Here is a 15,356-nt window from a genome sequence, read left to right on the forward strand (position 1 = left end):
TACTGCGGGCCTAAGAACACTGCACCCCTCTCCACCCCACCTAAGGGCGGGCTGCGAGTCGGAGACCCTGCAGGTCCGCGCCTGCACAGCCCTCGGCCCCGCCCGCTCGTCCAGCTGCCTCGCAATTGGCTGCACCCTCTGGGTCCGAGCCCCCGGCAGGGTAATTAACGAGGGATTAATGAGATTTCCAAAGTCAACAGAAAAATCGATGGGCCGCGGAGCCCGAGCGGCGGCTGCGCAGTCCCGCTGGGGGAGGGCGTCGCGGGCATCGGTCTCACTTGGACGGACGATCCGCTCAGCGCCCGCAGTCGGTGGTTAGCCCGCGGCGATGCCTGCACCGGCCTCAGGTAAGCCGGGAGCGCCGGCAGAACTTTCCCAGCTTGCGCACCCCAGACACTGGCACATACTACACCCCCAAAAGCGGGGTTCACGAGCAGGAGATGCAGGGATTGGAACGGGAAAGTGGGGTGACTGTGGAGAGGTCAACTCCCTTTGATCCGAGGCCGGCCCCTCTACCCGCCCCTCAACCCGGGCTCCGCGTCCCTACTCCTTTCCGTGGACCCGGGGGGCACAGAGGGCCGCAGGGCGCGGCTCCTCCTGGCGGGGCCCACACAGCAGAAAGCGGGCGCGGAGGCCTGGGGTGTGGGGTTGGTTGGGGCTGTCTGGACGACGGGTCTGGGGCACGCACGAAGCGTCTACCCCCGGCCCCGCAGTCCCTAAAATGGCTCGGAAGGAAATCCCGAAGGCGTCTGCACTAGCAGCCTCCTCCGAGCCGGCCCTGCGTTTCTGGGCCGGGCGCCGGGCCCGACGGCTCCGCGGCTTTCATCACCGCTCCAACCGAGACCCACAAACCAGTCCGGTGTTCCCACCCTCCCTTGGACTGGCGTCGCTCCCAGGGGCATGACAGGGGGCGGCAGAGTCCTGCTTGTCAGTTCCAGGCGCCCTTGCCCTAGCTCTCTGCCCGAGACCCCTACGTGCCCACTCCAGCCCCCTGCCCAGCCCAGGACGAAATTTGCTCCTTTGAAGGCTCACTCCAGCGGCCTTTGGAGGGTTGGACCCCAGGGTGGGAGACGGGGAGGCTGTCAGGGCAAAGACCCCAGAGGGAGAGAACCTGGAACCTTGTCCACCAGTGTCCCCTCCAGGCCTCCAGTCTGAATAAAATCCACCCTTGAAATTCACCAGTAATCCCAACCCTTCCCAGCTCTCCAGGACCTCAAAAGAACTGGAAGGAAATGCAGAGATAACCAACACTGAGCTTTCTGGGCGCCAGGCATTACTCTCTACCTGTGCTTCTTGCATGTATTAAATCATGTCATTCTGACAAAGCCCCTATTCGGCATTAATCCCTTTTTTTTTTTTTTTTTTTTTTTTTTTTTTTTTTGAGACAGGGTCTAACTCTGTCCCTCAGGCTGGAGTTCAATGTCACGATCACAGCTCACTGCAGCCTCAGCCTCCCAGGCTGAAGCAATCCTCCCACATCAGCTTCCCGAGTAGCTGGGACCACAGGTGCATGCCACTACACCTGGCTAACTGTTTGGTATTTTTTGTAGAGACGGGGTTTTGCCATGTTCCCCAGGCTGGTCTCCAACTCCTGGGCTCAAGGGATCCGCTCACCTCAGCCTCCCAAAGTGCTGGAATTACAGGCGTGAGCCACTGCAGTCAGCCTCATTCAGGAAGTCTTTATTGAGCATCTACTATGCACCAGCTACTATTCCATAGTTGTGTATCCGTTTTGCAGATGACAACACTGAGGCACAGAGTCTAAGTAGCTCTCTGTAGTAGTCTCAGTAGTCTAAGATGACAGAGGTAATAAGTGCTGGAATCTGAGCTCTTGATCATTAATCTACCCCGCTTCAGGGCCGGAGGAGAGGGGGCAGGTTTGGGGGAAGGGGAAGTAAAGCAGTTAGAATTGGGAGATGAGGAGCAGGGAGGCATCCCGGTGAGACCCAGCCTTGCTCAATTTGGGTGGAGGAGCTTAGGAGGGAAAGATAAAGATCATCTGGAGTCTCCTCCCCAGCCAGCCTGGAAAGAGTTTAATGGGAAGGGTCTCTGTCCACAACTCTGGTGCTGAAAATTCCCCAAAAGATGCCAGAGTCAGCTGGCAAACACTGGGTGAATGTCACGTCTGCGCTAGGTTTGGGGGGTCCGAGTTAAGCAGGACCCAGTCTCTGTCCTGGAGGAGTTCCAGGCCTTAATGGGAGCTAGCCACACCCACAGCACACCAAACAGGGCACACCTACTCTCAATAGAGGGGAGTAGCCCCAGCAAAGTAGCACCAGAAGGCTTAGGCAGAGACAAACCCTTTCCAGGTGGGTGGGGAGGATGGGTGAGTGGCTGGGGGTGGGAGGGGCAGAAAGAAGAGCAGTGTCCAGGAGGGATGGCAGGAGGCAGGAGACCACGGGAGAAACAGAGAACTCTCTACCTGGGCCTGGGTGGATGTCGGAGGCAGGTGCCTTGAATACGGCAGTGGAGGTGGGTGGGGACAGGCAGGAGACAGAACTTGGGCAAGGATGACAGAGTGGACTGGGAAAGAGGAGAAAATAATTTATAGAATCTGGAAAAGGGGCTCAAGTTTTAGTGCTCCATCTGCCCCAGAAGAGAACAGCAGAAAGTATAAATATGGAGCAGGTGGAAAATGGGAGAATATGCCCAAGGGAGAATGGGAGCCTGGAGAGGTTGCATTTTCAAGCCAGATATGGTGAGGGTCTTCTGCTGTTGCATAGAGGGCACGTCTGAAGCTCCTGAAGCCCGGGGTCTCAAGGGAGAGATAGAGCAAAGCACAGCTAATGGAAGCAGAGGACAATGGGTGGTCAGTGTGGGATGAAGTGGGAGTGCTGACGAGGGAAGGCTGCAGAGAGGAGGCGGGGTCTGTGCCAAGTCCTGAAGCACAAGCTAGAGTTACCCAAGGGGCAAAAGGGGTAGGCATTAAAGGCAAAGGATAGGGTGTGAGCAAAGACTGGGTGCATTCCAGGAAGTGCAGCAAGATGGTGTAGCCCAAGGAGAGGGGAGTAAGGTCTGAAGACAATGCTAGAGGGGTAAGTTGAAGCCAGACGAGCAAGCAGCAGCAGCTACTCTGCCTTGGGCAGAGAACCTGGAACCTTGTCCAGGCCCATACTAATCATATACCTCTCATTTTGAGAGGCCACGCAGGCTGTGTCAGCAGTTTGGACTTTATACTGAGGGCAATTAGTTGCCTTTGCAGGACTTTCAGTAGGGGAGAGGCACTCTGGGCAAGGAGACCAGTCCAAGAGAGCGAGGATGGGGGCCCAGACTAGGCAGTGGTTGAGGTCAAGAAAAATCCATGCCAGTCATGGTGGCTCACACCTGTAATCCCAACACTTTGGGAACCTGAGACAGGAGGATCACTTGAGGCGAGGAGTTCAAGACCAGCCTAGGCAACATAACGCGACGGTGTCTCTGCAAAAAAAAAAAAATTAATTAGCCGAGCTTGGTGGCACACGTCTGTAGTCCCAGCTACTCATGAGGCTGAATCGAGAGGATCACTTGAACCCAGGAGTTCAAGGTTGCAGTGAGCTATGATGGTGCCACTGCACTCCAGCTGGGTTGCAGAGCGAGACCCCAGCTCTAAAAATAAATAAATAAAAATCTAAGAGCAACTTTTGAGCTGGAATGAACAAGCTTGGGGCCTAAGAGAATGCAAGGGATGAGGGGAGAGGCAAAGAGGGCGCCTAGTTCTCCGCTAGGAGGTGTGGAGATGGAGATGTCACTCTGAGATTGTGACATTAGGAAGCAAGAGAATGGGAGTAGCGAGCACCTAGAACCCTGAGCCCAGAGCGCGAGGCAGCGGCAGGACAAAGGAAGAGCCTGGGCAGAACAGGGGGTCTCTAGGGAGCCTTGTGGGTCAGCTCAGCCTCTCCACCAGGAGAGCACCCAGAAGCAGCAGAACCGTCCCCACTCTCAACAGTATCTCAGTCCCACCAGGAAGAAGGAGTGTCCAGTGGAGAGCGTATGCTGGACTCAGAGCTGCAGTCATTGGATGCCCCAAAATCTGGTCTAAGCAAGTGGTGACAAAGTGGTTGGCCTACGTGAATGCTTGGGAGAGGTGAGGAAATGGCAGGAGACATTCAGGAAAAGAAGAGGGTAAAAGATCGTGTTTCCTACATTATGTCAGGCACTCGTGGGACTTCCAGGAGTGCGGGGAGGGGCAGAGAAATGGAAGTCAGTTCCTTCAAAGTTAAGGGCATGGCCGCGGTGCTGATCCAGGCCTGTCCCGTGCTCTCAGCAGACATTGTAAATCAACCCCAGAGCCTTTTCCCTAAACCTTTAATGTACTTTAAAATTATTTCATTTATTTATTTATTTATGTTTAAACGCAGAGTCTTGCTCTGTCAGTCAGCTTGGAGTGCAGTGGCCCAATCATAGCTCACTGCAACCTTGATTTCCTGGGTTCAAGCCATCCTCCTGCCTCAGCCTCCTGAATAGTTAGGACTATAGGCATAAACCATCATACCTGGCTAATATATATATTATACACACACACACACACACACACACACACACATATATATATGTATTTTTTTTTGTAGAGACGGTGTCTTCCTATGTTGGCCAGGCTGGTCTTGAATGCCTGGGTTCAAGCAATCCTCCCACCTAAGCCTCCCAAAGTGCTGAGATTACAGGCATCAGCCACCATGCCCAGCCTAAAATTACTTTTAATTACATAAGTACTGTGCTAATTAAAAAAAAAAAAAAAAAAAACTAGAACAGTAAAGCCAAAAAGTCTGCTACCCCCAATCCCAGTACCCTCATCCCAGAAGAAACTCCTACTGTGAAATCGATGGGTAGCATCTAGACCAGGAGTCCCCAGTCCCCAGGCTGCAGACCAGTACTGGTCCATGACCTGTTAGGAACCAGGCCGCACAGCAGGAGGTAAGTGATGGGGAGGGAGCATGACGCCCTGAGCTCCGCCTCCTGTCAGATCAGCAGTGGCAACAGATTCTCACAGGATCACGAACCCCATCGTGAACTGCGCATGCGAGGGATCGAAGGGTTGCCCACTCCTTATGAGAATCTAATACCCAATGATCTGAAGTATAACAGTTTCATCCCGAAACCATCCCTCCACCTTCCATCCATGGAAAAATTGTCTTCCACAAAACTGGTCCCTGGTGCCAAAAGAGCTGGGGAGGGGACTGCTGGTCTAGACCTTTTAAAAGTAATTGTATTCTCCTGCCTCAGCCTCTCGAGTAGCTGGGACTACAGGCGCCAGCCACCACACCTGGCTAATTTTTTTGTATTTTTAGTAGAGACGGGGTTTCACCATGTTAGCCAGGATGGTCTCGATCTCCTGATCTCGTGATCTGCCAGGAGGCAGAGCTTGCAGTGAGCTGAGATAGCGCCACTGGACTCCAGCCTGGGCGACAGAGCGAGACTCCGTCTCAGAAAAAAAAAAAAAAAGTAATTGTATAGGTTCTTGTACGTTCCCGTCATACAGTATTGTTTCAGATCACACCATTCTTTCTTACCAAGCCCAGACACAGCCTCAGGATGCTTCTCTGCAAAACATTTTAGGCAATCATTTCCCAACCAATCAGGGTCAGAATAAGAGAGGCCACGAACTTGCCCTCCCTGGTGTCGGAAGTGAAATTCCTCCCAGAAGGCGGAAGGACACCGCTGCCTTTCGATGGCAAAAAATCACAGCCCTGGAAACTGACCAGGCACTAGGCAGACGCTCACTTTAGGATCAGGCACAAGTCAGGAAGTGGGGTGGACAGGGAGGGCGTGATCCTCACGCCAGTCAAACTAATTCTCCATGTTTATGTGCAGCACAGGGGGCTTCCATAGGGTCTCCTCGTCTGTTTGAACCTCCTCAGGTCCTGTAAGGTAGGTGGGGCAGCTGCTATTAGTTCCAGTGTCCCAACCAGAGAGGCCGCATAGCTGACCCTGGGTCACACAGCGGTTAGGGGCGAGGTGGACTTGAACCCAGGAGAGCCTGGCAGTTAACCCAGGACCCTTTCTCCATCTCCAGCCCCTGCTGAGGCTACACCCATGCCTTCTTCAGAAGCACAGGAGACTGAAGCAGCCCCACATAAGGAGAACCGAGTGGATATGGGGGCCAAGGAGAGAGCGGCCACCGACCTGCTCCAGCAGAAGTCCTGGCTGGTGCGGCATTTCTCCCTGCTGCTGCGGCGGGACCGACAAGCCCAGAAGGCCGGGCAACTCTTCTCGGGGCTCCTGGCCCTGAACGTGGTGTTCCTGGGCGGGGCCTTCATCTGCAGCATGATCTTCAACAAGGTGGCCGTCACTCTGGGCGACGTGTGGATCCTGCTGGCCACGCTGAAGGTCCTCTCCCTGCTCTGGCTTCTCTACTACGTGGCAAGCACCACCCGCCGACCACATGCCGTGCTGTACCAAGATCCCCACGCGGGGCCCCTCTGGGTGCGGGGTGAGTGTCAGGGTGCTGGGGTGCTGGGCAGGGGTGGGAAGGGAGAGCCAGTTCCGGGCAGGTGCCAACGCCCACCCGCACGTCCGGCCAGGTTCCCTAGTGCTCTTCGGCACCTGCACCTTCTGCCTCAACATCTTCCGAGTGGGCTACGATGTGAGCCACATCCGCTGCAAGTCACAGCTGGAGCTTGTCTTCCCTGTCATCGAGATGGTCTTCATCGGCGTCCAGGTGACAGGCTTCTCCCGTCCCCACACCACCGGGGACATACACTATCTACCCATGGTGTGCACACACCTCCCACTACCTGTGCCTAGAAGCAGCCACATAGGCAAATACCTAATGCCGCAGGGTCTTTGCGCACACACCACGCCCCTCACACAAGTGTCCACGTCCACACATACCCATGGGTTCCTGCATCAACACACACACCGTGGCACCAAATGTAGACACTTAGAAGTCCAGCTGCCTATGTGTATGTAGGCGTATCCCTGAATATACACTCCCTAGATGCACAAACCTCGTCTTGGCCGGGCGCGGTGGCTCAAGCCTGTAATCCCAGCACTTTGGGAGGCCGAGACGGGCGGATCACGAGGTCAGGAGATCGAGACCATCCTGGCGAACACGGTGAAACCCCGTCTCTACTAAAAAAATACAAAAAACTAGCCGGGCGCGGTGGCGGGCGCCTGTAGTCCCAGCTACACAGGAGGCTGAGGCAGGAGAATGGCGTAAACCCGGGAGGCGGAGCTTGCAGTGAGCTGAGATCCGGCCACTGCGCTCCAGCCCCGGCGACAGAGCGAGACTCCGTCTCAAAAAAAAAAAAAAAACCTCGTCTTAAGAATACAATCTCAGGGCTGGGTGCGGTGGCTCAAGCCTGTAATCCCAGTGTTTTAGGAGGCCGAGATAGGCGGATCATGAGGTCAGGAGATCGAGACCATCCTGGCTAACACGGTGAAACCTCGTCTCTACTAAAAAAAAAAAAAAATACAAAAAAGTAGCTGGGCCAGGTGGCAGGTGCCTGTAGTCCCAGCTACTCGGCAGGCTGAGGCAGGAGAATGGCGTAAACCCGGGAGGCAGAGCTTGCAGTGAGCTGAGATTGGGCCACTGCACTCCAGCCTGGGTGACATAGCGAGACTCTGTCTCAAAAAACAGAACAAAACAAAAAGAATACAATCTCCGTCAGTCGCGTTGGCTCATGCCTGTAATCCCAGCACTTTGGGAGGCCGAGGCAGGTGGATTACCTGAGGTCAGGAGTTTGAGACCAGCCTGGTCAACATGGTAAAACCCTGTCTCTACTAAAAATATAATAATTAGCCGGGTGCAGCACATGCCTGTAGACCCAGCTACTTGGGAGGCTGAGGCACGAGAATCGCTTGAACCCAGGAGGCAGAGAGTTTGCAGTGAGCCAAGATCGTGCCACTGCGCTCCAGCCTGGGTGACAGAGTGAGACTCTGTCTCAAAAAAAATAAGAATACAATCTCCAGCTTCCTCTTAGGTTTCTCTTGTCGCCAGGCATTGTGTTGGCTGTTTTGTTCCCACCGTCTTATTTCCCCAACAAGAAGGCATTTACACAAAGGGTGGGTTTTTTCGTCCCTTTTCACAGTTGAGGCAACTAAGGCTCAGAGATGGTTTGCCACTGACTCAATACCACACAGCAAGAAGCAATAGAGCCAAGATTCCGACCCAGTCTTTCTCCTTGTGTCTTTCACTGTAAATACACGCATGCGCCCCAGGAACTCGCACTGTGGTCCCACCACCTCCACCAGCCCCTGGGCTCAAGGCCCTGTCTCTTTCAGACCTGGGTGCTCTGGAAACACTGCAAAGACTGTGTTCAGGTCCAGACCAACTTCACTAGGTAAGATTTCTCTCCCTCCCAAACCCTCTGGCCTCTCTGTCCTCCCCACCACTTCCCTGGTCAGGGTGGCCCTGGGGCTATAGGTTAGTCTGGGATGTGTCCTAGGTGGCCCCAGGGCTGCCTCTTGTGTCCTAGTGCCAGCGTGACACTAGGGAGTGAGTGGTTGGGAGTGAGTGGTTGCCCAACAACAGCGGATGGTGAGGGTTTGGCGCCTGGGGAGCCGGCCAGGGTGTGTGAGAAGAGTGTGGCACTTCCCCCAGATGTGGCCTGATGCTGACCCTGGCCACGAACCTGCTGCTGTGGGTTCTGGCCGTTACCAATGACTCCATGCACCGAGAGATCGAAGCTGAGCTTGGCATCCTCATGGAAAAATACACAGGTATGGAAAGGAGACCAGGTCTTCCTTGCCCTGAAACACACACACACACAGACACATACACACACACACACACACACGCTACATTCCCTAAAACAGGTGAGGCTCAGTAAGTCTATAGTTGGGAGTAAACTCTAGAGGCCAGATTAGGAATCAACAGAAAACTGAAGTTTGCCAGTGGTCCCCATCCCACCCCATCAGGTGCTGACGCCCTGCACCCCACTCCAGTCGTCAGCAAGCCAGCCATTGATCCCGGCTGAGCTAGCCACTAAGTCCTTCAGGTATGCACCCCACCCATGGTATTTGCATTTTACTTGCAAGCAACTCAACAGCCTCCAGGGTTGAAAGGAATGTCTTCCTAATACAATTTTAGGTGCCTGGCTCTATCAATCAGGTGGGACAGAAGATTTCTGGGCAGAAAAATACTCCCAAGATTGTCCCATATGCCTCACCTCCTATCTTAGAGGCTGCATCCCATACCCAACATGGGAACACTGCTCTGTAGGATTGAGCCACACCTGTATGTACATGCCCCACCCCACCCCGGGCGGCATCACCATCACGCCCTGCAGCCCAGCCCTCCCAGCACATCCACATATTCACATACCCGCTGCATCAGTCACGACACGCCTGTGTACTGTGGGCATTCTGTATACTCTGCTTGCGTTTCTCAGAAAAGCAGTGCAAAGAGAGAATTTTTGCCAAGTGACATCATGGATTTTGATATTATAAAATAATTCAAGGCTGGGCGCGGTGGCTCACGCCTATAATCCCAGCACTTTGGGAGGCCGAGGCAGGCGGATCACCTGAGGTCAGGAGTTTGAAACCAGCCTAGCCAATGTGGTGAAACCCTGTCTCTACTAAAAATACAAAAATTAGCCAGGCATGGTGGTGGGTGCCTGTAATCCCCGCTACTTGGGAGAATCTACCCAGCTATTGAGGCATGCAAATCACTTGAACCCGGAAGGCGGAGGTTGCAGTGAGCTGAGATCACGCCATTGCACTCCAGCCTGGGTGACAAGACTGAAACTGTCATAAAATAAAATAATAAAATAAAACAAAATAAAATAATTCAAGCATTACAAATGAGTAGAAGAACAAGACATACCCATCACCTAGGCATAATAATTATTAACATTTGGCCATATTTACTTATTTTTACTTTTTGCTAAAGTACTTAAATTACAGAAATCATAACATTATATCTCAAAATAGTTCAGTATGCATCTTTTTTTTTTTTTTTTTTTTTTTGAGACAGGGTCTCACTCTGTCACCCAGGCTGGAGTGCAGTGGTGCAATCATAGCTCACTACAGTTTCAAACTTTTGGGCTCAAGCTATCCTCCCACTTCAGCTTTCTGAGTAGCTAGGACCACAGGCACATGCCAGCATGCCCAGCTCATTTTTAAAATTTTTGCAGAGATGGGGTCCCACAAAAAAATTCTGAGCCCAGACTTGTCTCAAACTACTGGGCTCAAGTGATCCTCCCTCCTCAGCCTCCTGAAGTGCTGGGATTATAGGCATGAGCCACCATGCCGGGCCAAGTGTGCATCTCTTTAAAAACAGATATATTCCCCCACATGACCACAATGCTATTATGGTTGTTAACAAAATCCTTCAACTTCGTTCTATCCTCTGAATCAATCTATATCCCACTTTCTCCAGTTAATCCCAGAAATGTCTTTTGTTTTGTTTGTTTTTTTTGTTTTGTTTTTTGTTGTTTTGTTTTGTTTTGTTTTGTTTGAGACGGCGTCTCGCTCTGTTGCTCAGGCTGGAATGCAGTGGTGCCATCTCGGCTTACTGCAAGCTCCGCCTCCCGGGTTCACGCCATTCTCCTGCCTCAGCCTCCTGAGTAGCTGGGACTACAAGCGCCCGCCACCACGCCCGGCTCATATTTTGTATTTTTAGTAGAGACGGGATTTCACTGTGTTAGCCAGGATGGTCTCGATCTCCTGACCTCATGATCTGCCCGCCTTGGCCTCCCAAAGCACTGGGATTACAGGCGTGAGCCACCTAGAAATGTCTTTTATAGACATTTTGTTCAAACATGCAATGCATTTGGTTAAATCTAAATTGGTATTTTCCCACTGACCTTGAGACTTGTCAGGTTTCTTCCTCCTGGCAGTGTTTAACTTGCTTCCCTCACCCTTACCTTTCCTTGGAATGGGAAGTATGGACAAAATCTTGATTAGATTCAGGTTAGATATTTTTGGCCCCAGCTTCTTCCAGTTGATGCTGTGTGCTTTGAAGGACAGCGATGCCAAGGTACTAATGACTGATGGCCAGACACTGAGTGCTGCTAAGGCCGATCGCTGGGTTCAGCTGTCACAGCCACGGGTTTTCCCTTGAGCCCAGGAAGTCATCTGTGGAGGTGACCTTTGGCACCAGAGACATCACGTGAGGGTTTTGGGGGTTTCGGTTTTTGGTTTATTTGAGACACGGTCTCACTCTGTCACCCAGACTGGAATGCAGTCATGGGAACACGGCTCACTGCAGCCTCAACCTCCCAGGCTCAAGTGATCCTCCCACCTCAGCCTCCCACATAGCTGGTACTACAGGCGTGTGCCACCTGGCTAATTTTTTTGTTTGTTTTTGTTTTTTTGTTTGTTTTTGAGATGGAGTTTCGCTCTGTCGCCCAGGCTGGAGTGCAATGGCACATTCTTGGCTGACTGCAACCTCTGCTTTCCGGGCTCAAGCCATTCTTCCGCCTCAGCCTCCCAGGTAGCTGGGATTATAGGCATGTGCCACCATGCCCAGTTAATTTTTGTATTTTTAGTAGAGACGGGTTTCACCATGTTGCCCAGGCTGGTCTTGAACTCCTGACCTCAGGTGATCCACCTGCCTCAGCCTCCCAAACTGTTGGGATTACAGGCGTGAGCCAGCACCCCTGGCCATGTTTTTTATTTTTAGTAGAGACGAGGTCTCACCATGTTACCCAAGTCAATCTTGAACTCCTGAGCTCAAGCAGTCTTCCTGCCTTGGTCTCTCAAAGGGCTGGGATTGGAGGCATGAGCCACTGCGCCTGGCTGGCATCATGTTTTTAATGCTTTACATAAGCTTGGCATCTCAAGTCTTCAATTCCTCTGAAAAAGAATGGCCATTCTGTGGGATTTCTGATCTCTTTTCTGATCTCCTCAGTTTTCACATCCATAAAATGAGCGACTGGGTCTCTTTCAGCTCTGGTGTATTCCAGGGAATGGGAGGGATCTGTGTAGCCAGTCTCCTCAGAGCAGGGCCTGCCTGAATGTCTGCCCCTCCCACCCTGCCCCCCCCCGCACCAGGCAATGAGACCAACACCTGTCTGTGCCTCAATGCCACCGCGTGTGAAGCTTTCCGAAGGGGCTTCCTGATGCTGTACCCCTTCAGCACTGAGTACTGCCTCATCTGCTGTGCCGTGCTGTTTGTCATGTGGAAGAATGTGGGCCGCACTGTGGCATCCCACATGGGTGCCCACCCTGGCACTGTGCCCTTCCACCTGCACGGGGCCATCTTCGGGCTGCTGCTGGGCCTGCTGGTGCTGTTGGCAGGCATGTGCATCTTTGTGCTCTTCCAAATCGAGGCCAGTGGCTCTGCCATTGCTTACCAGTATTTCACCCTCTACTATGCCTTCTATGTGGCTGTGCTGCCCGCCATGAGCCTGGCATGCCTGGCAGGCACAGCCATACATGGGCTGGAGGAGCGAGAGCTGGACACGGTCAAGAATCCTACCCGCAGCCTGGATGTGGTGCTGCTGATGGGTGCTGCACTGGGCCAGATGGGCATCGCCTATTTCTCCATTGTGGCCATTGTGGCCAAGCACCCGCATGAGCTGCTCAACCGCCTCATCCTGGCCTACTCGCTGCTGCTCATCTTGCAGCACATTGCTCAGAACCTCTTCATCATCGAGGGCCTGCACCGGCGCCCACTCTGGGAGGCAGTTCCCGAGGGCCTGGCAAGAAAGCAGGAGGCTGAGCCTCCCCGCAGAGGCTCCCTGCTGGAGCTGGGCCAGGGCCTGCAGCGGGCCTCACTGGCCTACATCCACTCCTACAGCCACCTCAACTGGAAGCGGCGGGCCCTCAAGGAGATCTCACTCTTCCTCATCCTCTGCAATATCACAGTAAGTGACTGGGCTAAGGGGTCTGGGGGATAGAGGCGCCAGGCAGACCCAGAAAGCCTCACTCAGGAAGGGATGGATCAAGGACACATCTTTTTCCAACTAGCTTGATGCTGCTTAAGAGTGTCCCCCCAGTTCCCTACAAGGTGCCTGGCATGAATGAATGTGCCAAGCACTTGGCTAAGTGCTCTTCGCAAACAAATATATAAGGCTTCTACCTTCCAGTTACTTCCCATCTAGTTAGGAAGACACCACTGAATTCATCATCCCTGGATTCAGTCAAAGGAAGAAATCAGGAAGTACCTGATTTTCTAAGACACTCCTAGTGGAAGATGTTGATAATGGTTGCCCAGTTTCTGGTGGATATCCCAGGTACACCTTTCTATGCAATATCTCCATACCTCATTGAATCATCACAGTAACTCCATGCAACAGACACTATTGCTGTCCCTTTTCACAGAGGAGGAAACTAAGGCTTAGGTTATTGGACCTGCCCAAGTACCCACAGCCTGTAAGTAGCAGGGCTGGGACAACTCAGGGTTGTTTGACCCCAAGCACTCAATGCACTGAAAACATACCCCAGAAATGAAACCTCTGGTCCAGGCAGAGGATAAATTGGCTCTAAAGTGCATTAGGAGCTCAGCAAAGGAACTGCGGGTCTGTATAGCCAAGGAAGGCTTCATGAAGGTTTGATTTGAGCCTTGAGGAATGGGTAGAATTTGGACAGGAAGGTAGGAGGGGGCAGGGGGTTATAACTAGCAGAAATGACGGGGCACAGTGGTTCACACCTGTAATCCCAGTACTTTGGGAGGCCGAGGCAGGAGGATCCCCTGAGCCCAGGAGTTTAAGACCAACCTGGACAACACAGGGAGACCCTGCCTCTACAAAAAAATTTTACAATTAGTCTGGACACGGTGGCTCACTGGACACAGTGGCTCACAGTGGCTCATGGTGACTCCCAGCACTTTGGGAGGCTGAGGTGGGTGGGTCACTTGAGGCCAGGAGTTGGAGACCAGCCTAGGCAACATGGTAAAACCTCATCTCTACTAAAAATACAAAAATTAGCCAGGCATGGTGGTGCACACCTGTAATTCCAGCTACTCGGGAGGCTAAGGCACAAGAATCGCTCAAACCCAGGAGGCAGAGGTTGCAGTGAGCCAAGACTGTGCCACTGCACTCCAGCCTGGGTGACAGAGTGAGACTCTGTCTCTTAAAAAATAATAATAAAAAAAATAAAAATTAGCCAGGCATGATAGTGCATGCCTGCAGTCCCAGCTACTTGGGAGGCTGAGATGGGAGGATCACTTGAGCCCGGGAGGTTGAGGCTGCATTGAGCTGTGATCCTGCCACTGCACTCCAGCCTGAGTGACAGAGTGAGACCTTATCTCAAATAAATAAATAAATAATAAAAATAAAAAGTAGCTAGCCGAGGAGTGAAGCCCGAGCTCAGGGTACAGGGTGGGGGTGCCCAGCTTGACAGAGCAGGTGGCACGCTAGGAATTCCTGCTTCTCCCCACACATGGCAGCAGCCCGGGGTCTCCTGACCCATCTGAAGTTCAGGCTGGCCACAGGCAAGCTCATGGAGATGGCTGGGGATGGCTAAGGCCTTCTGCAGTAGAGTGAGAAAGATCTGGGGAAAAAGAGCTCATGCTGAAAGCCCAACGGTTAGAGGAAGATTGAGTGGGAGGTGGGGGTGGCACTGAAGGGGCTGCAGGTTTGGGGGCTGCCTCCCCTGAACGGAGTGCCTTAGGGCACAGGAGAGCCCTTCCCTAACTCAGCACATCCTCTCCCCCAGCTGTGGATGATGCCTGCATTTGGCATACACCCGGAGTTTGAGAATGGGCTAGAAAAGGATTTCTACGGCTACCAGATATGGTTCACCATCGTCAACTTCGGCCTGCCTCTGGGGGTCTTCTACCGTATGCACTCTGTGGGAGGCCTGGTGGAGGTCTACCTGGGGGCCTGAGGCTGCCCACCCCCGGCAGAACCTTGAAGTGCCAAGGCAGGGAAGATGGTAGCCCAGATGCCTCATTCTGAGGTACAGAGACCAGCCTGAGGCTCCCAAAGCCTCCTGCTCCCCAGAGCCTCACTGAAGGGGAGGGCACGGCCTATAGTCAGAGGCCAAGGGCAGGGGCCTGGACACTGAGCTTCTGATGCCCATGGCCAGGCCTGGGCACATGCCTGCCCCCTGCCTTTCCACCACAATCAGCGAGCCAACGGTGCACCCCAGGAGGCTGACAGGGGCCCCCTTACGGCTACTCTCTGGGAGGGTCAGACCTACATGACCGAGTCTGGGGAGCTTAGCGAGGGGCGCCCCTCTCCAGCCAGGCCTCAGGGGTCTGCCCCCTACTGCAAGAAGAGCACCTGGTCCTAGTGTGGCTCTGGACATCCTCAGAGCTCAGAGCTCCGAGCTGGGAGGCCAGCTCCTTTCCCCACACACCTATCTCCTAATGAGCTCATTCATTAGGTGCCAGGCAGGGTTCAACAGCTCTCTCCTGCGGCATAAACCCTATTTGTTTGATCGATTTTTTGCATTCAGGCTTGTGGCATTTGTTCCCAGGAACAGAACTGCTCCTTCAGGCATGGTGGGAAGGAATGGTCCCTTTGGGTAGGGCTGTGGGGCTGGGATAG

At 53.2% G+C, this 15,356-nt stretch overlaps 1 protein-coding gene across 1 annotated transcript; it reads left to right on the forward strand.

The window, feature by feature from the left end:
• The first annotated feature begins 208 nt into the window (after nt 1-208).
• LOC105469142 (otopetrin 3) lies at nt 209-15,300 on the forward strand. The gene is made up of 7 exons (XM_071083553.1): nt 209-314; nt 6,023-6,406; nt 6,498-6,634; nt 8,200-8,258; nt 8,519-8,637; nt 11,914-12,728; nt 14,521-15,300. The coding sequence occupies exons 1-7, from the start codon at nt 209-211 to the stop codon at nt 14,689-14,691; spliced, it is 1,791 nt and encodes a 596-aa protein (XP_070939654.1). The 3' UTR covers nt 14,692-15,300.
• Nucleotides 15,301-15,356: the final 56 nt, after the last annotated feature.

This window comes from Macaca nemestrina, chromosome 17, assembly GCF_043159975.1.
Source record: "Macaca nemestrina isolate mMacNem1 chromosome 17, mMacNem.hap1, whole genome shotgun sequence".
Taxonomy (NCBI): domain Eukaryota; kingdom Metazoa; phylum Chordata; class Mammalia; order Primates; family Cercopithecidae; genus Macaca; species Macaca nemestrina.